At 69.5% G+C, this 24886-nt stretch overlaps 9 protein-coding genes across 11 annotated transcripts; 5 read left to right on the top strand and 4 right to left on the bottom strand.

Annotated features, from left to right (window-relative positions):
* Window positions 1-37: 37 nt before the first annotated feature.
* Window positions 38-1404, bottom strand: ATRAID (all-trans retinoic acid induced differentiation factor). Of its 2 annotated transcripts, none has more exons than XM_052685304.1 (6): window positions 1091-1404; window positions 854-925; window positions 675-746; window positions 490-611; window positions 298-401; window positions 38-225 (listed from the first exon to the last, which is right to left on the bottom strand). In XM_052685304.1, exons 1-6 carry the CDS (start codon window positions 1387-1389, stop codon window positions 121-123), a joined length of 774 nt encoding a protein of 257 aa, XP_052541264.1. In that variant the 5' UTR covers window positions 1390-1404; the 3' UTR covers window positions 38-120. The 2 variants fall into 2 exon arrangements, with proteins under 2 accessions (XP_052541264.1, XP_052541274.1); XM_052685314.1 differs by having other exon boundaries at window positions 298-398.
* Window positions 1405-1416: 12 nt separating this feature from the next.
* On the top strand, window positions 1417-5902 carry SLC5A6 (solute carrier family 5 member 6). 2 transcript variants are annotated; one of them, XM_052685282.1, is made up of 16 exons: window positions 1417-1538; window positions 2595-3088; window positions 3187-3252; window positions 3321-3372; window positions 3449-3516; window positions 3592-3746; window positions 3848-3988; window positions 4063-4192; window positions 4266-4354; window positions 4435-4547; window positions 4665-4732; window positions 4819-4905; window positions 4989-5170; window positions 5251-5354; window positions 5425-5546; window positions 5645-5902. In XM_052685282.1, the coding sequence occupies exons 2-16, from the start codon at window positions 2759-2761 to the stop codon at window positions 5771-5773; spliced, it is 1836 nt and encodes a 611-aa protein (XP_052541242.1). In that variant the 5' UTR covers window positions 1417-1538; window positions 2595-2758; the 3' UTR covers window positions 5774-5902. The 2 variants fall into 2 exon arrangements, with proteins under 2 accessions (XP_052541242.1, XP_052541251.1); XM_052685291.1 differs by lacking the exon at window positions 1417-1538 and having other exon boundaries at window positions 2231-3088.
* A 167-nt stretch (window positions 5903-6069) lies between these two features.
* PREB (prolactin regulatory element binding) lies at window positions 6070-8138 on the top strand. Its single transcript, XM_052686658.1, has 9 exons — window positions 6070-6238; window positions 6320-6503; window positions 6579-6790; window positions 6856-6936; window positions 7012-7136; window positions 7251-7424; window positions 7499-7571; window positions 7643-7802; window positions 7876-8138. The coding sequence occupies exons 1-9, from the start codon at window positions 6107-6109 to the stop codon at window positions 7968-7970; spliced, it is 1236 nt and encodes a 411-aa protein (XP_052542618.1). The 5' UTR covers window positions 6070-6106; the 3' UTR covers window positions 7971-8138.
* Window positions 8139-8256: 118 nt separating this feature from the next.
* ABHD1 (abhydrolase domain containing 1) lies at window positions 8257-10330 on the bottom strand. The gene is made up of 8 exons (XM_052686645.1): window positions 9972-10330; window positions 9558-9722; window positions 9446-9491; window positions 9250-9362; window positions 9002-9175; window positions 8848-8896; window positions 8601-8766; window positions 8257-8522 (listed from the first exon to the last, which is right to left on the bottom strand). The coding sequence occupies exons 1-8, from the start codon at window positions 10328-10330 to the stop codon at window positions 8311-8313; spliced, it is 1284 nt and encodes a 427-aa protein (XP_052542605.1). The 3' UTR covers window positions 8257-8310.
* Window positions 10331-10448: 118 nt separating this feature from the next.
* Window positions 10449-12142, top strand: CGREF1 (cell growth regulator with EF-hand domain 1). The gene is made up of 5 exons (XM_052683007.1): window positions 10449-10671; window positions 10925-10996; window positions 11186-11256; window positions 11341-11465; window positions 11549-12142. Exons 1-5 carry the CDS (start codon window positions 10571-10573, stop codon window positions 11954-11956), a joined length of 777 nt encoding a protein of 258 aa, XP_052538967.1. The 5' UTR covers window positions 10449-10570; the 3' UTR covers window positions 11957-12142.
* A 53-nt stretch (window positions 12143-12195) lies between these two features.
* On the bottom strand, window positions 12196-13951 carry KHK (ketohexokinase). The gene is made up of 8 exons (XM_052682994.1): window positions 13834-13951; window positions 13647-13763; window positions 13409-13543; window positions 13169-13241; window positions 12952-13098; window positions 12685-12773; window positions 12421-12578; window positions 12196-12329 (listed from the first exon to the last, which is right to left on the bottom strand). The coding sequence occupies exons 1-8, from the start codon at window positions 13938-13940 to the stop codon at window positions 12244-12246; spliced, it is 912 nt and encodes a 303-aa protein (XP_052538954.1). The 5' UTR covers window positions 13941-13951; the 3' UTR covers window positions 12196-12243.
* Window positions 13939-17381, top strand: LOC128080596 (uncharacterized). The gene is given in 8 exon segments (XM_052682974.1): window positions 13939-13987; window positions 13990-14441; window positions 14667-14861; window positions 14938-15104; window positions 15185-15565; window positions 16334-16397; window positions 16471-16670; window positions 16961-17381. Coding segments are annotated over 8 exon segments (1560 nt in total). The 3' UTR covers window positions 17013-17381.
* Window positions 17382-17606: 225 nt separating this feature from the next.
* LOC128080602 (cGMP-dependent protein kinase, isozyme 1-like) lies at window positions 17607-19524 on the top strand. The gene is given in 9 exon segments (XM_052682985.1): window positions 17607-17986; window positions 18058-18094; window positions 18097-18154; window positions 18246-18335; window positions 18428-18569; window positions 18660-18823; window positions 18903-18980; window positions 19191-19266; window positions 19359-19524. Coding segments are annotated over 9 exon segments (1008 nt in total). The 5' UTR covers window positions 17607-17686; the 3' UTR covers window positions 19422-19524.
* A 7-nt stretch (window positions 19525-19531) lies between these two features.
* EMILIN1 (elastin microfibril interfacer 1) lies at window positions 19532-24615 on the bottom strand. The gene is made up of 7 exons (XM_052682963.1): window positions 24366-24615; window positions 22842-22967; window positions 20933-22464; window positions 20399-20506; window positions 20300-20317; window positions 20094-20228; window positions 19532-19972 (listed from the first exon to the last, which is right to left on the bottom strand). Exons 1-7 carry the CDS (start codon window positions 24491-24493, stop codon window positions 19647-19649), a joined length of 2373 nt encoding a protein of 790 aa, XP_052538923.1. The 5' UTR covers window positions 24494-24615; the 3' UTR covers window positions 19532-19646.
* Window positions 24616-24886: the final 271 nt, after the last annotated feature.

Genomic DNA, 24886 nt, shown 5'->3' with positions numbered 1-24886 from the left:
AATCCTGCCCCCACGCAGCGCCAGCAGCAGAGCAGACACACAGGCTCACAACCGCGCGCACTTTATTCTGCCCGTTTCCCCGCGGTGTGGTCGCATCCCACACCTCTTCTCCAATCCCGGTCACGGCCCTGCAGCGTGCCGGCGCTGGGTGCCCCATAATGTGAGGCTCAGTGCTGCTGTCACCGTCCCCAGCACGCTGCAGAAGAGCGGCACGGGGAAGGCGCCCTGTAAAGTGAGCACGGTGAGGTCACTGCCCTCTCTGAGCCATTCTGTGCACCCCTGGCCCCACGCACCCACCTGCCGCAGACACTTGTAGCCGTGGAAGGGGCTGGCACAGAGGCACTGTGAGAGGCCGGGGCCGTCCGGGGCACAGGCAGCATTCTCAGGGCACAGCGGGGCTGCTGGGCAGCATGGGGTCACGGGCTGTCCTGTCTCGTGCCACGCCGTGCCCCCGTGCAGGGCCATGGCTGGGAGAGCCCTCCAACCTACCGAGCTCCTCAGAGCCGTTGCAAGGGTTCCTCTGGCCCCGGCACAGGCGGCCGCTGCCATACGTCGTCACCTCCTCCCATGCACCACTGCCACCTGGGCACGGTACTGCCAGCGGCACCACGCTGCAAACCAGAGCTCAGCACCGCGTACGGCCCCAGGATCCCCCACCCAACCCCAATACTCACAGTTGCTGCAGCTGTGTGAAGCCCAAGAAGGAGTCAGCAGGGAGCGCCGGCAGCGGGTTCTCCGTCAGGTCCCTACCAACGCATCACACCGACTGCACCCCGGGGCCAGGAGGGACACCTCAGGGTGGGACGGGCAGCCGTGCCCCACCCGCACACCTCCCCCTTCCCTCAGCACTCACAGCACGACGGCAGCCGCAGCCTCGCTGAAGGCACTGGGGAGGGTCTGCAGGGCACAGTTGCTGAGGTCCAACCTGGGGAGGGCAGCACCGGGAGCCCCGTGTTCCCTCGTTCCGCTCCCATACTCCTCGGCCATACTCACACCCCTGGCCCACACCACCCCACCCCCACGCCCTGTACCGCACCCAATACCCATAGCGCACCCCACACCCATTATCCCCCCATCCCTACAGCCGTACCCCAGCAGCTGCTGCCGCCCGGATGCCCGCCCCACGCAGCAGCGGCCCCACAGCTCCGTGTCGGCCCTGGAGGCGCAGTACTGTGACACGACGGAGCCGTTGCTCGGCGGCCCCGGACAGCTCCCGCACAGCAGCGTTGGGATTCCCCCGGCCCCGGGCAACGGCAGCAGCAGCAGCAGCAGAAGGGAGGCCGCAGCCCCGCCCCGCCCCGAGGCCGCCCCCGGATGGGCTCCTCCTGGCAGCGGGGCGGGGCGCGGCCGGGCGGAACGACCGCACGGTGCGGCCAATGGCTCAGCCATTAACGGAGCGCACCCACCGGGACCGTAGTGCTCCGCAGGTGCCGAAGCGCGGCGACCCGACCTCGGCGGCGCCACGTGACGCGTTCCACGCACGGGATTGGACGAAAGGACGCTGACGGCATTGAGGCGCGCGGGGAGCCGGGCTGGAGGTGAGGTGATGCTCGGCGGCGTGACGTCATCAGTGTGCGCCGCGGCGCTTCAGGCGCACGTGGGCTGGGCCGGGCAACCGCCCGGTGAGTGGTGATGGTGGTGGCGGCGCGGAGCGGGGATGTGCGCAGCACGCAGCACGCAGCGCCGGAGCACGGCGCGGGGGGCGTGCGGGGCCATAATGTTCCGGGGAACCGGGAGATCGGGAAACCGGGGCTCGGGCAGGGGATGAGGACCGGGAGGCGGGATAGGGGGCACGGGGGGGATCGCGGGGGATCTTCAGGTTGCGGGCAGCGGGGCAAAGGAGTAAGGAGGGGAGCGGGGTATTGGCCTGGGGTCGTGGGGGCACCGGGACACGGGGGGTAGTGCCGGCACGTGGGAACACGGGGAGGCAGTGAGGGGGCACGGGAACTCAGCAGTACAGGGAGCGCAGTTATGGCCTGGGGTTCAGAGGGGCACCGGGACACGGGGAACCGTGCGGGGGACATGGGGACACCGGAGGGCAGTGTGGGGACACGGGGATACCGCGGGACGCTGCTGCCGGCACGGGATACGCGTAGGACCCAGAGCCCGGGGGGGCAGAGCACCGTTGGGGAATGCCGGGGCATCGGGCCAGGAATGCGGCGGGGGGGTAGGAGGGGGATTGCCCCTTGTTGTGTCTCAGCGCGTGGCGGGTGACCTTGGACCATGCCCGCTGTGCGGGCGGGGCGGGCAGCGCTGCCCTCTCGCCTCCTTTCAGCACCGCCAACCGCTGCTCCTCGCTCCGGGCACGGCAGCGTGGGGCTAATCCAGCCGCATTCCTGTTGGGATCAGCGCCGCCCGCCCCGTCATCGCGCGGCCCCATATGGGGGTGAGCCTGCCCAAGTGCGGGAAGAGCGGCGGGTTCGGCCCGCACGGAGCCTGCCCGTCCGGATCCCGCCTTGCCGGTCTTGCCGGCTGCGGAGTTGGGGTCGGCGCTGGGCGGGGCTGCCGAGTTCGCTTTGGCCCGGGGTCGAGCCGCGGGGGAGCGGGGAAGAGAAGGCTGCGGTGACCCCCCCCGGGTGCGTCCCCCCCCCTAGGTCCTTGAGGCGGGCCGAGAGCTTTGGAGCGAAGGTCCCGCGAGGACGAGCGGGGCCGGATCCACCGTCGCCACCTCCCGCAGCGCCGGGCGCTGCCGGCCAGGTCCCTCCGCCCATGAACCGGAAAAGTGGGGGTGGCGGCGGGGCGGCGGCGGACACTCACCATGGAGTTCTCAACGGCGGACTACAGCATCTTCGTGCTGCTGCTGGTGCTGTCAGCGGCCATCGGGCTGTTCTATGCGCTGAGCGGCGGGCGGCAGCGCACGGTGCAGGAATTCCTGCTGGCCAACCGCAGCATGGGCTTTTTTCCCGTTGCCCTCTCCCTGCTGGCCACGTTCCAATCTGCGGTGGCCATCCTGGGGGTGCCGGCAGAGATCTATCGATTCGGCACCGAGTACTGGTTCCTGGGCTGCTCCTACTTCCTGGGGCTGCTCATCCCCGCGCACGTCTTCATCCCCGTCTTCTACCGCCTGCAGATCACCAGCACCTACGAGGTGAGCGGCAAGGGGGTTTCCTGCCCCTCGTGCCCCGCATCGGGGTGGGGCTGCATCCCTGACCCCATCCATTTCTTCCTTCCCCCTCCCCCTTCCAGTACTTGGAGCTGCGCTTCAACAAGACCGTGCGCATCTTCGGCACCATCACCTTCATCTTCCAGATGGTAAGGGCTGGGTTTGGGGTCCTGGGGATGGAGTATGCAGGGGGGGCTGCAGCTCTCTGTCCCTACAGGTCATCTACATGGGAGTGGTGCTCTACGCTCCCGCTCTGGCACTCAATGCAGGTAAGGGCTCAGTGGGGTGGCTAGGGTAGGGATGGTGTAGTGCCTATCATCCTCATCCCTCCTTAATGGCACCCAGTGACAGGCTTTGACCTCTGGAGCGCAGTGCTCACCATCGGGCTTGTCTGCACGTTGTACACTACACTGGTGAGTGCTGTCACCATGCCACGTGGTGTGCCCAGTTTCTAAAGTGGCAGCAATGACAGCTGTGTCCCTCTGCAGGGAGGGCTGAAAGCCGTCATCTGGACCGACGTGTTCCAAACTCTGGTCATGTTTGCGGGGCAGCTGGCTGTCATCGTGGTGGGCGCACGGCGCGTGGGGGGCATGGCCCGCGTGTGGCATGTGGCTGAGCAGCAGGGCAAGATCTCCAGCATCGAGTGAGCTGCAGGGCTGGGATGGGGACAGCAGCAAAGCTGGGACATGCACATGGGAGGAGAATGGGATGCCGGCACGGCCGTGACTGTACCTAACCCCGCAGCCTGGACCCCGATCCCTACGTGCGGCACACCTTCTGGACGCTGGCTTTCGGGGGGGTCTTCATGATGCTGTCGCTGTATGGCGTGAACCAGGCGCAGGTGCAGCGCTACCTGAGCTCCCGCAGCGAGAGGCAGGCGGTGCTGTGAGTGGTGTGGGGGCATGTGGGGACCTCCTCCCCCTCTCTGCCCACTTCTGACGCTCCTCTGGTGCCCGCAGCTCCTGCTACGCCGTCTTCCCCTGCCAGCAGATCATTCTGTGCCTCAGCTGCCTCACCGGCCTTGTCATGTTTGTCTATGACCGCGAGCACCCACTGGTCCCCAGTGGCACCCACATCTCCTCTGACCAGGTGGGTGCAGCGCTCCCCCATCCTGCGTCATCGTCCCCCCACCAATGCCACACTTACCCTGTGCCCCCCACAGCTGGTGCTGTACTTTGTGATGGACGTGCTGCGGGACCTGCCGGGGCTGCCTGGCCTCTTTGTCGCCTGTCTCTTCAGTGGCTCGCTCAGGTGGGTGCCATAACGGGGGACTGTGGGCTGAGGGCATGACTGAACCCTCCCGCTCCTCCCTTCCCTCTTCCTCCCCCTAGCACCATCTCCTCTGCCTTCAACTCGCTGGCGACGGTGACGATGGAGGACCTGGTGCGGCCGCACTGCCCTGGGCTATCAGAGTCCCGTGCCACGCTGATCTCCAAGATCCTGGGTGAGCAGGGGGACTGGAGGGGGGGGGCAGCAGGGTCCTGGCTGGGCCCTGAAACCCCTCCGTCCGTCCATCCATCCATCCATCCATCCATCCATCCATCCATCCATCCCTCCACAGCTTTTTGCTACGGGCTCCTGTGCCTGGGAATGGCTTACGTGTCTTCTATGCTGGGCCCTGTGCTGCAGGTAGGGGATGGGGTGCTGAGGACACCCCTGGCCTCTCAGTCCCTGTTTTCCCCCCTCGGCCCCAAAACGGTGCCATCTCCCTGCAGGCGGCCATCAGTATCTTCGGCATGGTGGGGGGGCCGCTGCTGGGGCTCTTCTGCCTGGGGATGTTCTTTCCCTGTGCCAACCCCACAGTGAGTACCCTGGACCCCCTTTTCCCCCCCCACAGATACCCTGTCAGGTGCCGCCAAGGGGCTGAGTGCCTCTCCCCCCACAGGGTGCAGTGGTGGGACTGCTGGCCGGGCTGGCCATGGCCTTCTGGGTGGGCATCGGCAGCCTGGTGGCCAACATGGGGGGGGCCGCCCCCCTGGCTAACAGCACTGTGCCCCCCCCAATCAACTTGACCACACCAGCCACGATCGCTACCACGCTGCTCACCTCCACGACACCCCCCCCTAGGTGAGCAACATGGGGCTGATGGAGGTGGTCTGTGGGGGGTCTGGCTTGGCCCCCTCCTCATCACCTCCCTTCCCCCCCAGCCCCACAGGCCTGCAGAAGTTTTACAGCCTCTCCTATATGTGGTACAGCGCCCACAACTCCACTACCGTCATCGTGGTGGGGCTCCTGGTCAGCCTGCTCACTGGTGGGTGCAGGATTTGGGGCCGGGTGTTGCTCTCCCCCTGCATCCCTCTCACCCCTAAGGCCCTCCCCAGGTCCCACACCGCCCTCTGCTGTGGATCCCCGCACCATTTTCCCGGTGCTGCCACGGCTGCTGTGCTGCCTGCCCGCCCGCTACCGGCAGTGGCTGTGCTGCGGGGTGCGCTTCCCCACACAGGTGAGCACCTCGCAGCGGGACGGGGGGCACCGGTGTGGTTGGGGGAGGGCTGTGCACAGCCCCGCTGCCCCCCCCCCCCATCCACCATGTGCCCGCAGGAAGCCCCCCACCCATCACCCACAACCGAGAAGCATGTTCCCAACGGGCTGGGCGCTGCGCCACGGGATGACGCCGAGGATCAGGGCTACGGGCCACCCGCCTATGCGCTGCAGGAGACGGCCTTCTGAGCGCGCCCTGGGGGCACGGCACTCCCGCAGGACCGGTGCTGCCCGGGGTTGCCGTGGGACCATGATGCGGAGCGATGCCACGCTGTTATCTCACGTTACCCACATCTCAATAAACCGTTCTTGAGAGCATCGGGGTCCTGTGGGGCCGGGAGGGGCGGCGGGGTACCCACGGGGCTGCGGCGTTCCGCGGTACCGCGGGGTGCACGTGGAGACCGGGCAGGGGGCGGGGCATGGCGAGGGGGCGGGGCGATATGAGCGAAATGGGCGTGGATTATCATAAGGGGGCGGGGCCTGAGGGGGGGCGGGGCGGTGACGCGGCGCGCCGTTCCCGCAATGGCGCCGCGCCCGACCGAACTGTACCGGGCGCCTTTTCCGCTCTACACCGTGCGGTTGCACCCGCATCGCGGCCTCGCCATCACCGCTGGAGGCGGAGGAGCCGCCAAAACCGGGATCGGCAATGGAGTGGTACGGTGCTGCGCGGCTCCGGGGGGTGGGGAGGGTTGCGGGGCTCCCCGGGCGCGAGGCTGAGCGGCGGTGTCCCCGCAGCACTTCCTGCAGCTGGAGCAGATCGGGGGGCGGCTGAGCGCGTCGCTGCTGCACTGCCACGACACCGAGACCCGCGCCACGATGAGCATGGCGCTGAGCGGGGACTTCATCGCGGCGGGGCAGGACCACAGCTGCCACATCCTGCGGCTTTGCGTGCGGGCGGGCGGAGCAGGAGGCGGCGACGGTGAGCGGGGATGCGGGCGACGGGTGCCGGGTGCCGGGTGCGGAGCGCTCAGCCGGCGGCTCTCCGTCCCCTCAGATGCGGCGGAGAAGGGCCCGCGCAGACGGAAGGGCGCCGGCCCCGCGGAGCGCGGTGAGACGCGGAGCAGCGGCGAAGAGGTGACGGTGGAGAGCCTGCACCGCGTGCGCACCGACTTCAGCCCCGACGCGCTGCAGAAGGCCGTGCGCTTCAGCGCCGACGGCACGCTGCTCGTCACCGGCGGTGCCGACGGATTCCTGCGGCTCTGGGAGGTGGGAGCGGGGCGGGAGGGCCCGGGGTGGGTCACCTATCGGGGACTGGCTGACGGCCGTCGCAGTTCCCCAGCATGAAGAAGGCGCTGGAGTTCAAGGCGCACGATGGGGAGATCGAGGACATCACGCTGGGCCCCGACAATAAGGTGGGTGGGGGGGCGCGGGCTGGGGGCACAAAGCCCACAAGGCCCCGTGAGCCGCAGCCATCGTGCGCCCCGCAGGTGGTGACGGCGGGACGGGACCTGCAGTGCCGCGTGTGGCAGCGGGACCAGCTGGTGACAGGGCTGCAATGGAACGAGAACCTGCCCGGCATCCCCAGCACCGCGTACCGCTACCAGGCCTGCCGGTGGGTGCGGGACTGGGGGTGGCTCCGGGGCTGTGCCGTAGGACGATGGCGGTGACCGCACGGGGTCGCCCCCTGGCATCGCGGTCGCGGCTCATCTCTGCTGCCCCGTGCCAGCTTCGGGGCGGTGGAGGACGACCGCGGGGCGCTGCGGCTCTACACAGTGCAGGTGCCCCACAAGCGGGAGCGTCGCCCGCCGCCCTGCTACCTGACCAAGTGGGATGGGGGCACCTTCCTGCCGTTGCTGACGCGGCCCTGCGGCTCTGAGGTCATCTCCTGCCTCTCCGTCAGGTATGTGAAGAGGTCCCACCCCTTCCACTCCCCCCATCCACTCCCAGCCTCGCTCACTGCCCCCCTCCCTGCAGTGATTCGGGCACGTTCCTGGGGCTGGGCACCGTCACTGGCTCTGTCGCTGTGCACATCGCCTTCTCGCTGCAGGTGAGTGCGGCACAGGGAGGGCACAGGGTGGGCACAGAGGGCCACCCCACCTCGTGCGTGTCCCCCTTCAGAGGCTGTACTACGTGAAGGAGGCACATGGCATTGTCGTCACCGACGTGGCCTTCGTGCCTGAGAGCGAGCACGGACGGGAGCTGTTGGCAGGGAACGAGGCAGCGCTGCTCAGTGTGGCCGTGGACAGCCGCTGCAAGCTGCACCTGCTCCCTGCCCGCCGTATGTTGTGGGGCTGTGGGGTCGGGCCACCCCCCAGGACCTCACCCTCACTCGGCCTCCTCTCCCCCCCCAGGGTCGCTGCCCGTCTGGCTGCTGCTGCTGCTGTGCGCAGCGCTCATCGTGGGTAGCATCATGCTGCTGCAGATTGCCTTCCCTGGCTTCCTCTAGGCACCCTCCCTGCTGCACTGGGGGGGGTGGATGGACCTGGCCCCGGGCACGCTGTGGGAGTGGGACTGCCTTGGGATGCAGCGCTGACATGGTGAAGGGACACAGAGTGCCAGTGGCTGGCCTGGAGCTGCTCCTTGGCCTTTCCATTAAATCCAGAGTGTGAAGGTATTGTCTGTGCTGGAGCTGTAAGGCTCTGGAGGCCTCCCCGTCTGCATACTTTACCCTCTGTGCCCTAGTGCTGGGGTTGGGGGATGATAGGAATGGGGCTGTAGGGGTAGAAGAGGGGTCAGTAGGGACAGAAATGGGTTTATTGGGATTTAGAAGGGGCTCATGGGGGACATCAGGTGCTGAACCCCTCCGCAGCCCCCCCTTCCTGCAGCCCCCTCAGCTCCTCTCCGTGTTGGAACACAGCAGTGACAAACTGCAGGAAGAGGCGCTCCATGAGGCCACCGTGCCGTGGCAGCAGCCCCTCCAGAAATCCGATGTGGCCACCGCACGATGTTACCAGCAGTGCCACGTGGGGCAGGTGCCAGGCGGCTGCCACGGGGATGGCTGCAAGGGGACACATGGGTCAGCTGCCAGCCCCGCAACACCACAGGGGTGGGCACGGCCCTTTCCAGCCCCACTCACCGTGCATGGGGGAAAAGGGGTCGTCGGCAGCGTTGAGGCACAGTGTGGGCACACAGATGCGGTGCAGGCTGCTGCCAGGGCTGGCAGCACGGTAATACTCTGTGCAGGAGCCGTAGCCAAAGGCCAGAGCGGTGTAACGCTCGTCAAACTCCCGGATGGTGCGTGCCTGGGGGTGAGGGGAGGAGCAGGGGGTGGTGGATGGCACTCAGTGCAGGGGGAGAGGTGGGGGCACCGGGGTGGGTGCTACCTTCAGGATGTGCTCCACGTCCACCGTGTCCCCGATCACCGCGCGGTGCCTGCAGGGACCCAAAGTCAGGGCAGGGTGATGCCCACCTCCCCCTGGCCTGCAGACTGGGGTCACGGTGGTGTGACCCCCCCCCACCATCCAGGTGTGCCCCCACCTGCGGATGAGGTGCCGCAACCCGGCAGCCAGGCGGCGGTTGAAGAGCCACGTGTTGAGTGGCTGCTCCAGCGACACTGTTGTCTCCATGGAGTCCCAGCATGCAGAAATGGCCATGGCGGCCACCAGCCCTGCTGCGTGTCCCGCCTGTGCCAGGTAGTTCAGCACCTGCATCCTGCAGGGGAGGGGGCAGGGATGGGGGGGTCTCCTATGCCACCCCCCGACCATCCCCCCTTCTTAGTGCCATACCCTCCCAGTGATACACCGACGGCCAGCAGCGGGGCATGAGGGTACTGGTGGTGGATGTGCATGATGGCCGTCTGCAGGTCCTCGGTGTTGCTGGCACAGAAGGTCCTGGGGGTCTGGGAGAGGCAGAGCTGTTTGGGGCCCCGACGTGCCCAGCTATAGGGCAGGGACCTGGGTAGGGGCAGGGATGGGATCTCACCAGCAGCTCTTCACCGCGGCAGCCACGGTTGTTGAGCACGACGGCCCTACAGGGAGGAGAGCGGCATCAGCAGGGGCGGTGGATTGACCCTGCCCCCGCCCCCAGCACTCACCTGTACCCGGCACCGCATGCCTCTCGCACCAGGTGCAGTATGTAGGCGGCCTGACTGTTCCCTGTCAGCCCCGGCAGCAGCAGCACCGTGGGGCATTCGGCGGCGCTGCCGTCATCGGCCCAATCCAGAATGAGCTGCCCGCCGTCGGGCGTGCGGATGGCCTCACTGCGGGGCGGAGATGCGGACAGGGGAGCGCCGGCCGTGGTACCACCCGTCCCGTCCTCACAAGTCCCACCCCAGGCCCATCGCTACCCGCTCTTTTCCATCTTCGATCCCTGTCCCCACCTGTTCTGTCCCATCTTCCGCCCCCGTTCCCACCCGTCCCATCCTCGGTCCCACCCTCAGCCCTGTCCCCCCTACCCCCACCCACCCCAACCCAACCCGTCTCATTCCCCCGACCCCGTCCTGCCTCACCTGCGGTACCCGACGTGAGGTCGGCTTTGCAGCAGCGCTCTGCTCACAGTCTGCAGCCGCCCCCCGCAGCACCACGCGGTGGGACGGAACGGCTCCCACACGGCCGGGCAGTGCCGCCGCAGGAAGGAACGAAGCCCCGGACCGCCGGCAAGCAGAGGCGGCTGCGGGGAACGGCGCGGGGATCGCGCCCAGAGGCAGCCGAGCAGCGCGGCAGCCGCCGCCAGCAGCAACAGTGGCGGCGGCAGCGGGAGCAGCACGGCGCTCCGCGGCCCCTCCGCGCCCATCGCTGCCGGGATCGCCCGGCCCCGCCCCCTGCGTGGCCCCGCCCACAGCCGGGCGGGCGTGGCTCCGGCGGCCATCTTTGTGCCGGGCAGAGCGGCGGACGCCGGTTAACCCCTGCGCTGCCGGCAGAAGTGAAGTCTCCGGGCGCGGCGAGGCGGGGCCGGCGACGTGGCCCGGGGCGGGGCGGGATGGGGACACCGCCGTGTTTGCGTGCCCCGGGTAGTCCGTGTGCGGGTGGCAGTGTCGCCGTGGCCCGGAATACCTCCTCGAGTGTGCGTGCGTGGCGGCTCCACGCGTGGGTCCGCTCCGGCAGCGGGATGAGAGCCCCGCGGGCGGCCCCGTCGCCGCCGCCGCCGCTGCTGCTGCTGCTGCTGCTCGGCCCCGCCGCCCGGGCGGCTCCCAGGGACGGGGTGCTGCGGTACGGGGTGTGGGAGAGGAGAGTGGTGGGGCTGTGCCGGTGAAGGGTGTTGTGGTGCGGGATGACAAGGTGCGGGGGTCACACAGGTGCGGAATTGCACAACGGCACGGTTTCACGCGGGGGTTACACAATTGCGGGGTTGCACACCAGGTGCTGAGGGTCGGAGCCGCGGTGCGGGGGCAGCACAGGGGCTGCGAGCCGGGTGATGGTAAGAGGCGCCGCGGTAACCTCCCCTCCCATATTCCCCGTTCAGACCTGAGCCCCTCGCGGCCGTGGGGACGGATCCCGGCCCCGACCCACTGAGCGCAGATCTCCCCGCTCTGCAGTGAGTGCCCGACCATGGGGCTGGAGGGTTCGGAGGAGGGGGTGGGAGGATGGCCGGGGCACTCGGGGACCCCGTGATTGGTTGCAGGGCAGTGGGGATACGGGGTTGGGTGGCTGCGGGGCTGGAGAACCGGGTCTGGCCGTGGGACGGGAAAGTGCGTGCTCCCCTCCCAGGCCCTGCTGTTCCCAGGTTGCTGCGTAGTGCTGTGCGGAGTTTGGGACCGCCGCAGCGGGATGCGGACGAGATGACAAGGGAGCAGGGTAAGGCCTTGCGGCAGGAGTGGGGAAAGGCGGGCGACCGTTTCTTGGTGGGCCGAGTATCAGCCCCTCGCCTTGTGCCCGCAGCTCTGCTCTTCCTCTTCGCGATGCACGACCACGACCGGAGCGGGCAGCTGGACGGACTGGAGCTGCTGCAGCTGCTGGGGGCGGTGCTGACCCAGGGGGGCGCGGGGCGGCCCAGCTCCGAGGCGGTGCGTGCCGGGGTTCGCGCCCCGCGGGGTCCCTGCTCTGACCTCTGCTCTCACTGCGTACCCATCCATTCCCGTCCGCGCAGGTGGCCGCACTGGTGGACCGAGCTCTGGAGCAGCGGGACCGCAGCGGGGACGGACTGCTGGACCCCCCCGAGTTGCTGCTGCCCGCCCCAGCACGTGGACCCCCGCGAGGAGGCGACGCTGCACTCGAGGGGAGGGCAGAGGGGCACGCTGGGGAGCAGGAGGGGATCCCCGCGGTGGGGGAGGAGACGCTGGGGGAGAACGTGGGGGCGAGCAGCCCCCAAGAGGGACAGGTTCTGCAGGGGGATGGCGACGTCCAGGCAGAGGAGCAGGGAATCCCCGAGATCGGAGCCCCCTTGGAAGAGGACGAGACGGCGGAATTGGAGACGGCCATCGAGGACAGAGAGCCCCGAGTCGAGCCCTCCGAGGCGCCGGCATCCCCCGCCTTGGGGGATCCCAGGGAGATGTAGGCGCGAGAAGGGGCTGCGGGCGGTTCCCCGCCTCACGGCTGTGGTGGATGTCGGAGCTGTCGGAGCTGAGGGTCTCCCCACGCGCTTCCCCCGTCGCAGTGGGCTCGGTGGCGAGAGGAGGGGGGAGTCAGGACACGCGGGTTCGCGCTGTAACGCGGGGCCGAGGAATACAGCCGCTGCCGCCCACAGTGTGAACAGAGCAGGGGGGGCACGCGGGGGCTGCGGCAGGAGGCGGTGGCGGGGGTCCGCGAGCTTTATTGGGCGCGGGGCGGGGGGCACCGCGCGGCTCAGACGATGCCGTCGTAGCCGTGGATCCCGCACTTCTTCCCCGCGATGCGGCAGCCGAAGGTGAGAGCGTCCCGCAGGCTCTGCCCTGAGGGGGGAGTGACGGACACGGGGGGGCCGTGAGGCGCCGCGGGGAGGTGCGAGGCCGAGCCGTGCAGAACTGCTGAGGCCGCGCGCACCTCCTGACAGCGCGAAGATGACGGCGGCGTTGAAGGTGTCTCCGGCACCCAACGTGTCCACCAGCCGCTCCGGTGGGAACGCGTCGACGTGCACCAGGGTCCCATCCGGCTCCAGCGCGTCGGCGCCCTCCTCGGCCCACGCGCAGATCATGGTCGCGCTGCGGTGCTACAGCTGGGGCGGGGGCAGGCGGAACCCCACCCGCAACCGCTGCTCGCCCTTCCCACCCAACCCCGCGCCGTCGCCGTCCCGTCCCCGCGCCTTACCCTGGCCGCACGCGGCCCCGCAGCCCCCGCAGCGCCTCGGCAGCCGTGTTGTAGCCGAAGTGCTTGGCCAGGTCCTTGCTGATGAACACCTGCGGGGGGCGACGGGCCGGCGTTCCTCTGCGCCCCCCGGGACCCGCTCGACTTTCCCAGGCCCCTTTTCGAGCCACACCCGCGCGTGGCCCCGCCCCCTCCCACCTGGCCCCGCCCCCTCCCCAATCGGACCAATCGCCGACGGGGCGTGGCGAAGTGGGCGTGTCCGGGCCGTACCACGTCGCCGTGCGCCAGGAGCGGCAGGAGTTCGTCCCGCGGCTTCTCCACCTCCACAGACGTGCGGATGCGCTGCGCTGGCGGCAGCGCGCTGTTGTGTCGCTCCACGCGGAGAATCATCCGCTCCTGCTCCGCCGCGTTGCGGGCCTGAAGGAATAGCGGGCGCGGTCACGGCGAGCCACGCCCCTTTCCGAGCCCTCCCCGCGCCGCCCCGCACCTCCCAGTGGATCCACTTGTACTGAGCCAGGTCGACCCGCGCGAAGTCGCGCTCGGTGACGTCGGGCAGGTTCCTGCGGGCGAAGGGCAGCCCGAAGCCTCGCCTCTGCCCCGGGCACCGGGGAGGTGCCCCGGGCGGCCGGGGAATGATTAACGGAGGCCGCCCTCCGGCCGTCCCGCAGCCCTGCGGGAGCTCCGTCGATCACGACGGGGACTGGGATCCCGGGGGGGGGACACCCACGTGTCGTGCAGCACGATGGTCCGCGAGCCGCTGGCGGCGCTGACCACGCAGCAGGCGCAGGGCACATCCCCGTGGGGCTGCCACGCGACGTGCGTCACATCCACGCCGCGGCGCCGAAAATCCGCCACGATGAAGCTGGGGGCACATACGGGGTCGGGGGACGACGGGAGCAGCGGGGCTGCCGGCGCCCGGCACCGCTTCCCTCCGGTCCCCCACCCGCCCCACCGTCCCCACTCACTCTGCCGCGTGCCCGGGTGCCAGGGAGCCCATGAAGGCGCAGGGAGCGCCCAGCAGCGCCAGCACCGTGCACGAGTTGGAGGCGTTCCCCCCGCGCTGCCACCGCTGACTCAGGCACCTGCGGGGCTCGGGGTCAGCGTGCGGGACGCCGAGCGGGACGCTCTGCGAGGCGCCGCGCGGGGCGGTACCTCGTGTCGGTGTCCTCGGCCGGGTACGCGTCCACCACGCTGATCACGTCGAGGCACACCAGCCCCACGCACAGGATCCGCTTCTCGCCTCCCGCCCCCGCCGCCATGCCGCGATCCGCGCAGCGCTCCGCTCCGCTCCGCTCTGCCCCGGTGGATGGGGGGATGGGGGGTGGCACCCCGTAGGCTCCGCCCCGGTGGCCTCACGCAGCCCCGACACCTCGCACCGCCGCCGCTCGCCCGCGGCTTCCACCCGCACGGCCCCGCCGGCAGCGCGGTGCTCGCGGGATGGGTGCGCGGTGCGTGCAGGACGGGTGCGGGTCGCCGCAGGATGGGTGCGCGGTAGGTGCGGGAGGGATGCGCAGGGCTCCGGGCGGGCTCGGTGCGCGGTGTCTGCGGGCACGGGTCAGCACGTGCCCGAGGAGAGGCGGGGCGGGTTAATGTGTCACCGCGCGGGGTGCGGGGCGCTGCGGCGTCCCGCGGGTGGGAGGAATCGGCGCTCAACGCGGGGTCTGAGGTGGGTAGGGGCCCTGCGGGCGGGCGGGCGCCGCGGGGCTGTGTCCGCAGCCGGGTCCAGGAAGGTTGGAGTTGTGATGCCGGTGGCCGAGAAGGTGGGGTGAGCACCGCGTCCCCTCCCATCTCATCTCGTCCCATCCGGCGACCTTTGCTCGGGCACAGAGCGCCCTCAGAGCCCTCCCCCTGCCGCGGAGCTGTTCAGACACCGCTGGTGCCAGGTGGCCCCGTGCCCAGAGCTAACGTTCCCCGTGCCTCGGGGCCCTTCCGCAGCCGCTAACTCGGGGGTTGTCTCCGGTTGACACACCGTCCCACTTTCGCAGGGATACGCGATGAAGCGGTGGCTGCGGGATCGGAGGCTGCAGGAGCGGCACGCCTTCCTGCAACGCGCGATGCGGGGACCGGCCGACAGCGGGGACCTCCGGGACGCCGAGCCGCCCGCCGGCTCCCCGAACCTCCACGGCCCCGCCATCGTGCCTGAGCCCCTCTCGGGCGACCCCCGGAACCCACTCGCAGAGGTACCCGGCGGAAAGCGGGGGGACGGAGGGGAAGCCGAGGTTGGGGACCGCTCCACCGACGTCCCCGTGCCCGCAGGGACCCGGCCCTTATGGCGGAGGCCGTGCGGCGCAGCGACTTCCTGCGACTTTTGGGAGGGGGCCGCCCCGAGGCTCTGGCGCTGAGCTTCGTGACTGTGCGACGGGAGGACTGCGATGCGGTGGTGGCCGAGGGCGGCGAAGGGACGGCCATGAACATCGTGGCAGGTGAGGGAGGGCTGCGAGAGCCGGGTCGCGTCGCCGTGTGCGCGCCCAACGTGAGAGGCCGCCGCCCGCTCGCCCCGCAGCCCCGCAGCCCCGGGCGCGCGTGTGCGTGTGCGTGGCTGCCGCGGTGCACGAGGCCGCCCGCACCCCGCAGAGGGACGCCTGAGCGTGACCCAGCGGGGCCGGCAGCTCCGCACGTTGAGGCCCGGGGACATTTTTGTCGAGTTGGCCATCCTGTATCACTGCTCGCGCACTGCTCGCGCACCGTCACCGTGCGGGATAAGTGAGCTCCTGCCCGCGTGCCCACAGCGTCCGGCCTCTCTTCCCCCGGCACCCTGCTTACTGCGTTTTGCCCCAGCGCTCGGCCCCGTGCGCCTCTGGGCCATTGACAGGCAGCGGTTCCGTGCCATCACAACCGGCAACGCCCGGCAGCGGCGGGCCGATGTGCAGCGGGTCCTGAGAGCGTGAGTACGGCGTCTGCCGGTGGGGAGGGACATCGAGTGCGGGAGGGGTGCGGGAGGGGTCCAGGGGGGATGTAGGAGAGATGGATGCAGGGGGATGCGGGAGGGATGCAATGGGAATGCAGGGGGGATGCAGGAGGATGCAGGAGGGATGCTGGAGGATGCAGGGGAAATGCAGGAGGGATACAGGGGGTTGCAGGAGGGATGCAGGGGGGTGCAGGAGGATGTGGAAGGGATGAAGGGGGGATGCAGGAGGATGCAGGAGGAATGCAGAAGGGGTGCAGGAGGGATGCAATGCGGATGCAGAGGAGATGCAGGAGGGATACAGGGAGAATGCAGGAGGGATGCAGGGGGATGCAGAGAGGATGCAGGAAGGATGCAGGAGAGATGCAGGAGGGATGCAGGGGGGATGCAGGAGGGATGCAGGGGGATGCAGAGAGGATGCAGGAAGGATGCAGGAGAGATGCAGGAGGGATGCAGGGGGGATGCAGGAGGGATGCAGGGGGATGCAGAGAGGATGCAGGAAAGATGCAGGAGAGATGCAGGAGGGATGCAGGGGGATACAGAGTGGATGCAGGAGGGATGAAGGGGAGATGCAGGAGGGATGCAGGGTGGATGCAGGGCAGATGCAGGAGGGATGCAATGGGGGTGCAGAAAGGATACAGGAGGGATGCAGGGGTCGGTGTAGGGGGGCTGTAGGGGGAATGCAAGAGGGATACAGGGGGGGTTCAGGTGTGCTGCAGCATGCACCGGAGCTGTGCCCTCCCACAGGGTGCACTGGCTGCAGGAACTGTCGGACTGCCACCTCTCCAAGTCGCTTGATGCCATGGAGGAGGTATAAATGCAGGTGGGGGCTATGGGACAGGGCCCCCCACACAGCACAGCCATGAGCTTCTGTGTGCCCATAGTGCTCCTTCACACCCGGCCACCTCATCATCTGTGAGGGCGACGAGGGGCAGAGCTTCTACATTATCCTGAAGGGTGAGGAGGTGCTGTGCTGTGAGGCAGTGCCATGGGACAGCGCTGGGTCTCTCTCACCCCGCTCAGCCCCACATCCCCACGGGTGCAGGTCAGCCGGCGTGAGGATGGGCAGAAGAAGCTGCTGCAGGTGCTGGGTGCAGGTGAGCAGTGAGAGCAGGGGAGCTCTCACTGCTGCAGTAGGTGCCCTGCAGAGCCACAGGACAGCACATCATGAATGCATGCAGCTCTCGTGCACACGCATGCACCGGCTCTCACGTGCACAGAGCTCTTGCACATCCGCTCACATCCCCGTGTCCTTATGTCCCCATGTCCCCATATCCCCATGTCCCCATGTCCTCAGATTGCCGTGTCCCCGTGTCCCCATGTCCCCACGTCTCCGTGTCCCTGCATGGCACTGATCCTTGCTCTACCCTGCAGAGACTTCCTGCAAATCATCCCCTTCTGCCCCCACCACGACTCAGATGTGTGAGTGTCCTTGTGGGGACGCTCTGGCCCCACGGTCCCCATGTGCATCGTTGCCTGGGTGGGTGCTGGGCACAGTGACGTGGCACCAGCAGCGGGTCCTGGACTCTGCCCTGGGAGCACAGCACGGCCCCGGTGCGTGCTCAGCACAGCCTGTGTGCTGCCCTGTCTGATGGGTCCAGAACTCCAGATCCCAGAACCCACCCCGTGCCCAGAGCCATGCTGTGTGGCTCTGGGGGTTGGAGTGGGGGGTTTGAGCTGGGGCTGCTTCCATTTGCAGAAATGTGTCTGTAACAGAGGTCTGACGGAACCCATGCGGTCAGTGTGGGATGGATGGGATGGGGGTGGGATGGGTTGGAGGCAGGAATAGGGATGGGATGGGGGTGGGATAGGGATGGAATGGTAATGGGGACAGGGATGGGGATGGGGAAAGGATGGGATGGAAATGGGGATGGGGATGGGATGGGAAAGGGAATGGGAATGGGAATGGGATGGGGATGGGGATGGGATGGGATGGGGATGGGGATGGGATGGGATGGGATGGGGATGGGGATGGGATGGGATGGGATGGGATGGGATGGGATGGGGGTGGGGATGGGGATGGGGATGTTAATGGGGAGGAGAGTGGGATGGGAATAAGAATGGGAATGGGGATAGGAATGGGGATGGGATGAATTGAGAATGGAAACAGGATGGGGATGGGAATACGAATGGCATGGTAATGAGATGGGGATGGAAATAGAGACAAGGACAGAAATGGGAATGGAATGGGATGAGGTAGTGATGGCGATGGGGACAGGCACTCTGGGTGCAGGCACTGCAGGGCAGTGTATTCCCCACAGGAGCTGGGGGTCCCCCCACTTGCCGCAGCCCTGCCCAGCAGTGCAGCTGGAGGAGCTGGCAGCCATGCACTATGAGGAAGGGCAGAAGCAGGGGCAGCTCGTCATGCTGGGCACCGGTGGCTTTGGCAGGGTGGAGCTGGTGAGAGCCATGCCCATCCTGCGGGGTCCCCACGGTGCCATCCCTGTCCCCATCCTGATGCCCTCCGCCAGGTGCGGTGCCACAAGCAGCTCTTTGCACTGAAGCGGATCCGCACATGCACACGGGGAGGAGGGTGCTGGCCCGCAGCCACTGCCCCTTCATTGTAGGGTGAGTGCTGGACCGGGGGCTGCGTGGTGCCGGGGGGAGCTCTGTGGGGCTGGGGGGGCTGTGCGGGGCACTGAGCTGCTCCCATTCGCAGGTTCTTTGGCTCCTTCCGTGATGCGCAGCACATCTACCTGCTGCTGCAGTTCTGCCAGGGAGAAGAGCTGCAGACCAAACTGCGTGAGGTGTATGGGGCTGGGACACGGGGTGGGCAGCCGTGTGCTGCAGTGCCAGGCAGTGCCGTGCCACGCTGTGTGAACGCTGGTCCCTCTGCTGCAGGCGCTGCTTTGAGGAACCCCTGGCTGTAGTCTGCACTGCTTGTGTGGTGGAGGGCCTGGTGTACCTGCACGGCCACGGCATCATCTACTAGGACCTGAAGCCTGAGAACCTGATGTTGGACCAGCTGGGTTATGTCAAGCTGGTACCAAGGCTTGGGGGCAGCACTGAGGGCCCGTCCTGACACTTGTGTGAGGATGTGGGCTTGGGGGGGCTGGGGGCTGCTGTGCCGCAGGTGGACTTTGGCTTTGCCAAGGAGCTGGAGCATGGGGAGAAGACATTCTCCTTTTGTGGGACACCTGAGTACCTGGCGCCCGAGATGCTGTGCCATGAGGGCCACGACTTTGCTGTTGACTTCTGGATGCTGGGCATCCTGGTGTTCGAGATGCTGGTGGGCAGGTGAGCGTGTGCCTCGGGGCTGAGCCTGACCCACCCCCCTGGCCAGCTGTGCCAGCACTGACCCCCAGAAGGTCTACAGATGCATCCTGGATGGCATCTTCTCCTTCCCTGCCTTCCTCAGTGAGGCTGCCTGCTCTCTCATTGCCAAACTCTGCAGGTCTGGCTCCATCCCCATCCCCATTCCCCCCTGCCCCCCCCCCAGTCCCAACCCATCCCATCACAGGAGGCATCCAGGGCAGCAGCTGGGGAACACAGCCAGTGATATCCGTGGCATTAAGAAGCACACGTGAAGGGACACAGATGTAAAGGGAGGCATCTCATGCCGCCCTCTCCGTGGCCCTTCCTGCAGCCCCCCCCCTTTCCCAAGGTGGTTCAGCGCCATCCGGTGGAAGCGACTTGCACTGCAGCAGATGGAGGCACCCGCTATACAGCTACTGAAGGAGGTGGGGATGGAGTGTGGGGTGGGGGACGCTGTGGGGGCCGGGAGCTTGGCACTGACCCCAACACCCAGGGCCCCCCCTGTGCCAACTTCAAGCGGTTCTCGGTTGATTCGACATCAGTGGAGGATGACCTTTTGGGATGGGATGAGGAGTTCTGATGGTAACAGGACGGTGGTGGGACCCGCTCTGGAGGGGCAATAAAGCGACGGGGCAAGGAGGAGGCAGGAGACGGGGGTACAAAACCCGGTGTCGCATCTTTATTGGGCGGGATGGGGGTGGGGGGTGGGGAGGGAGGGAGGCGCAGGGCAGGTGGCAGCGTGGGCACGGGGACGGGGGGTGCCGATAAATAACGGGGTGTGGGGGGGTCTGCGTGGCGGGGGTCCTTACAGGGTGTCGTAGAGCAGCGCAGCGCTGAACACGGTGAGGGGTTCGTCGGGCGCGTGGGCCAACCGCCCCGCCACCAGATCGACGCACAGCGTCTCGCCTGCCTCCAGCGGCACGATGAGGCTGAAGACCCCCAGCGAGCCAGGGCTGGGCTGCAGCTCGGCTATGGGCTGGTTCTCCAGGCCCTCGGGCTGGAAGCCCCCCGAGTCCAGGCGCGCGATGCCCTGGTTGGAACGCGACAGCACCGCCTCCAGCTTCTCACCCTTGTGCCCCGTCAGCACCGCGCTCACCAGATAGCGCCCGCTCACCGGCGCCGTGAAGGTCCCTGGGGGGCGATGGCAGTGAATGGCAGTCCCCACGGTGCCACAGGGACGAGATCAGCCCCGTGGCCTTAATACACTCCTAACCTCCCCCTCGCAAGCCCATCCTCCCCCCTCCTCACTCACCCGTCTCGGGGTCGTAGGCTCCGCCGTCGTTGAGCAGCACCCTGTCGAAGGGCACGGTGCCCGGCTCCGTGCGCTGCGTGCTCAGGGCGGCCGAGAAGGCGATGTGGGGCACAGAGCCCGGCTCCCCCACCGGGCCTGGGCACTGTGTCAGCACGGGGCCCTCAGTGCTTTCCATCCCCATCCCCTCCCACCCTGTGCCCCCCTACCTCTCTCTCCTGGCAGACCTGTAAGAGAAGGGATAGAATGGCACTGTGGGCACAGCCACACCAGCACCGGGCTGCGAGGCCATGGGGGCTGCTACCTACCTGGGGCGCCCACGGGGCCCTGCTCTCCATCCTTGCCAGGGGGCCCGGAGGGGCCAGAAGGGCCCATCTCCCCTGGGGGGCCCATGGGGCCGGGGGGCCCCGGGGGACCTGGGGAAAATGGAGAGTGTTAGGGACCTTCATTCCCATTAAGTATCCCCACACACCACACCCTTTGTCCCCACTGCTCGTGTCCCACACACCCCACACTCACAGGCCTCAGCTACTCATCCCCATGCTCTCACATGCCTCTACTCCCGATGCCCCATAGCCACATCCCCATCCCTCAGCCCCACGGCCACGAGCTCTGCAACCGTTTCCACATTCCGTCCTCAAAATCATACACCCCCCACTCGCGACACGGCCCCACTTTCTCTAAACCCGCCTCCTTCACCTCCTTTTCCCCATCCCGGGGCCCACCTCTTCCCTCCTTACATCCCCATTCCCCCATCCCCGCATCCCTTTTCCTCCCTCCCTCATCCACGCCCTCTCTCCCACCCTTCCCGCAGCCCCTCCCCCCGCAACCCCCGCACCCACCGGCCGTCTGTTGCCTCCCTCCGCCGAACACCTCGCTGCGCAGCTGCTGCACGCTGCCGTCGAGAGCCGCGAACCGACGCGAGAGCTGCGCCTGCAGCTTCTCCAGCAGCGCCTCGTGGGTGCGGCCGGTGCCGTTCAGCTCCCTCACCGCCCCCCACAGCCCCGCCACGTGCCGGCTCAGCCCCTCCCGCACGGCCCGCAGCCCCCCGGCCACCGCCTCCAACTGCTCGCAGACTCCCTCCAGTTTGGCCACGCGCGGTTCCAGCGCCTCCCCGCACTCCACCGCGCTCTCCCCGCGTTCCTCGCTCCGCGTCGCGCGTTCGGCCGCTTCTGCCACGAGGCGGTCCAGCTCGGCGGTGAGGCTCTGCCGGGCGGCGCTCAGGTCCCGCAGCCTCGCGTCGTGCTCCTCGGCGGTGTCCTGCAGGCCCCGCACGGTGCCGTTCAGCGCCCCGAAAGCCAGCAGCGCGTCCGCCAACTCCGCCCGCAGCTCCCGCAGCTCCCAAGGCGCGGCGCCGCCTCCGAACACGCTGAAGCCTTCCAGCGGCTCCTCCTCGTCGCCGAGGTCGGCGGGCTCCCGCAGCCGCGCTTCGTGCTCCCGCAGCCGCCCCTCCAGGCCTTCCAGAGCGCGGCTCAGGTTGGCGACGCGGCCCCGGAGCGACGGATCCCCGTCGGGCGGCCCGGCGGCGCGGGACGCGTTCAGCCGCCCCTCCAGCTCCGTCAGCCGCCGCGCCAGCGCCGGGCCCGGTCCCTGCCCCGCTCCTCGTGCCGTCTCCAGCGCTCCCACGCGGCGCTCCAGCTCGGCCGTGCGCCGGAGCAGCTCGTCGAGGGGCGCGGGTGGAGCCAGGCGGGCGCTCAGGGCGCTGACGTGCTGCTGCACCGTCTCCACAGCGTCGCGGTTGCGCTGGTCCACTGAGCCCACCAACTTCTCCAGCGCCCGCATGCGCTCGCGGTCCTCCGCCTGCTGCCTCCGCAGCCCCTCGGTGCCGGCCGCGCACGCCGCGCACATCTCCCGCAGCCGCTCCTCCTCCTCCGGCGACGTGACCCCCCCCGGGACCCCCTCTCCGCCGGCGCCGTCCCGCGTCGCCTCCAGGCGCTGCAGCCGCTGCTGGATGTGGACGAGAGCTTCCCTAACGTCGGGGGGAGCGGCGTCGGCCGGGGGGGTCCCGCCGTCGGCCCCGCGGCGAGCGTCCCGCAGCTGCTTCTGCTGCTCCTCCAGCTGCCGGCTCAGCCGCTGCACCGCGTCCTCCAGCCGCCGCACCTTCTCTGTCTCGTCCGGGCTCCGCGGGGCCGCCGCACCCCCACGCCCCCCCCCTCCCCCGCCGCCCTCGCCCCCCAGCCCGCTCAGCGCGCTGCCGAAACCGGAGAGCGTGGGGCGGCCGGGCCGGGGCCGGGGGTGAGCGGTGGGTTGAGGGGAGCCCGGCTGCGGCCCCTCGGAGCAGTCCTCCCCCGAGTAGCCCTGGCAGCACCGCCACTCCAGGTCCGACACCGTCTTCTGGGCCACTTTGTAACGGGGCCGCAGGAAGCTGCGGTACCTGCGGGCAGAGCGGTGCGGGGTCCTGCGGCCGCTCGTACCATCCCACCCCAGCGCCGGTCTGCGGCTCCGGGCTGGGAGGAACGAGATGCTACGCGTGGCTACGGGGCTGTCGCGCAGCCGGACGCGTTGCCGCCACCCATCGCCTCCCCCTGTGCGGTCTGGAAACCCCCCCTCACATTCCACGGCTGCCCCATTAGCACGGGCGGTGCTCCCCGAGCCCCCGCATCGGTGCGGTCCGGGAAGAGCCGGGTCGGGGCAGGTCAGGCGCCGCTGCGACCGCATTCTTGCGAAAAAGTAAACAGCGCTCCCAGAGCGGATAAACACGGCGGCCGGCCCCGAGCCCCCCTCCTTCCCTCCCAGGCCCGCGGCACTCACGCCAGGACTCGGGGACACTGCAGCTGCCCCCAGGCGCACGGCTGGAAGTCGGCCTTAACGAAGCTCTCCACGCCGTCCTCCACCACGCAGCTCACCGTGCGCGTCACCACAAAGGCACACCAGTTCCTGCGGGGAGGCGGTCGGCAGCGTAACGGCACCCTCGGGCTCTGTACCCCTCCCGCCGCCTCCCCTTACCCTCCCCCCTCCCTGGTAGCACCGTCACGGCCCGGTGCTGCGGGTTAATGGGCCGCATCCCGTCCCGCCGACGCCCTCTCCCGCCGGTGCCCGCTCCGCAGACCCGGGAGCGCACCGCAGCCGCGCTCGCGGCCTCGCGCGGGGATTGGGATGGGGAGGCAGAGAAGCCCGACCCCGAGGTGCCCCCAGGTGAAGCCGCGGCGCTGCGGGGACCCCGCTGACGGAACACACAGCCGCGCGGTGCGGGCATCCGCCGGTGCCATCCCGCATCGGGGTTCTGCCGCCCCGCGACCGACTCTCAGGGGCTCATCTCACCCCGGAGCCCGTAAGCGAGGGGCACAGCCCCCGCCCCATCCGCCCCCGACGGCACACAGCCGGGATGAGACCCGCGCCCCCGCCCCATCCCACTCGAGCGGTGAGGAGGGGCTCGGCCCCCCACCCCCTCCCCGCCCAGGCTCCGGGCAGGGCCCCCCGCCCGTCCCCCGCCGCAAGACCCCGGCCCGGCCCCGCGCTGCGCACAGCCATATATGGTCCGAGCCCTGAGCGGCCCCCCCACCCCCCCCGGGCCGCCCCACAGCCCCGCGGCCGTTCCCGGCAGTCCGGCTGGTTCCCCTCAGCCCGCGGCCGGATTCCAGCTCCTCCCCGGGGGCCGCCGGGAATTCCTGCGCCGAGGGCCCCCCCCGCTTCCCCCGCACCTCCCCCCCATCCCGGGCCGACGCCGCCCGCAGGGCTGTGCCCGCACCCCGGAGCGGTGGGGACGGGCGCAGTACCCGCACCGCGAGGATGGTGCTTCGCGTCACGCAACCGCGGGCACGGGTCGCGGTGTACCCCCGGGACCCCTGGCCGCGGCCTCACGGCCGCAGGTGAATGCCCCTCGGAGCGGTGCGGGGCCGGGGAGGCAGAGCCCGCGTTCCCCTTCCCCGGCTCGGCCCTGCGGCGATATCCCACGCGGAACGGGGTCCCGCGTGCCCCGCTCATCCGAGGGGCCGGCGCCGGACCGCGCTGCAGTCCCCCCACCCACTCCCGCACGGCTCCGCTGCTGCGGTGCTGATGTGGCTGCGGTGAGCGGAGGACCGCAGCTCCGCACCACCGGACCCCGCAGCAGCCCCACCGCCCGCACAGGGATCCTGCGGTGCGGCGCGAGGATGGAACCTCCCGGCGTCCCGCATCCGGCGGTGGGCCAACCCCGCCGCGCTCCCGCACACCGCTCCCCTCAGCCAGCAGCCCCCGCCCCGCGCCCTCCACGTGCTCCTCCGCTGCGGGAGGACCGCGCCGAGCCCCGCACCGCCCCGCAGCCGTCGGAGCGGCGCTGCGCGGGACGGGTCCTACCTGTGCCTGCTGGCGGCCCGCGCGGGGCCGTGCGGGGCGGCCCCGCCGGTGTAGAGGCTGTAGCGCGGGGGGAAGTTGGCGGCCAGGGCCTGGGCGGCCACGAGCCACGGCCACAGCCACGGGGCCATGCCGTCCCGTCCGGTCCCGTCCCGTCCCGTCCCTCGGCTCTGCCCCGCGCTCCGCTCGGCGCTCCCCTCCCCTCGGCCAACCCCCGCCGCGGGGCCGCCCCGCCGCAGCCGCCCGACGGCGTCCCCGGGGCCCCCCGCTTCCTGCCCGCCCCGCGCCGCCGCTCCGCCGGGCACCGCGCGCCGCCCCCGCCCCCGCCGCCACCGCCGCCGCCGCACATCTGCTCCTCGTTAGGGCCCGGCGGGGGGGGCGAGGGGCCGGGCAGGGGGCAGCGCGCGGCTCTCGGCTCCGGGCGGCTCCGCACCGCACCGCACCGCCCCGCGGGGGTGTCCCGCACCGCGGGGACGTGGCACCGCTCGGCGGGCTCTCCTCCCGCCCCCCCCTCTGCCCCCCGC

This window comes from Tympanuchus pallidicinctus, unplaced genomic scaffold, assembly GCF_026119805.1.
Source record: "Tympanuchus pallidicinctus isolate F22 unplaced genomic scaffold, pur_lepc_1.0 scaffold1, whole genome shotgun sequence".
NCBI lineage: Eukaryota > Metazoa > Chordata > Aves > Galliformes > Phasianidae > Tympanuchus > Tympanuchus pallidicinctus.
The sequence above is the reverse complement of the archived record's forward strand: the minus strand, read 5'-3'. Positions and strand labels throughout refer to the sequence as shown.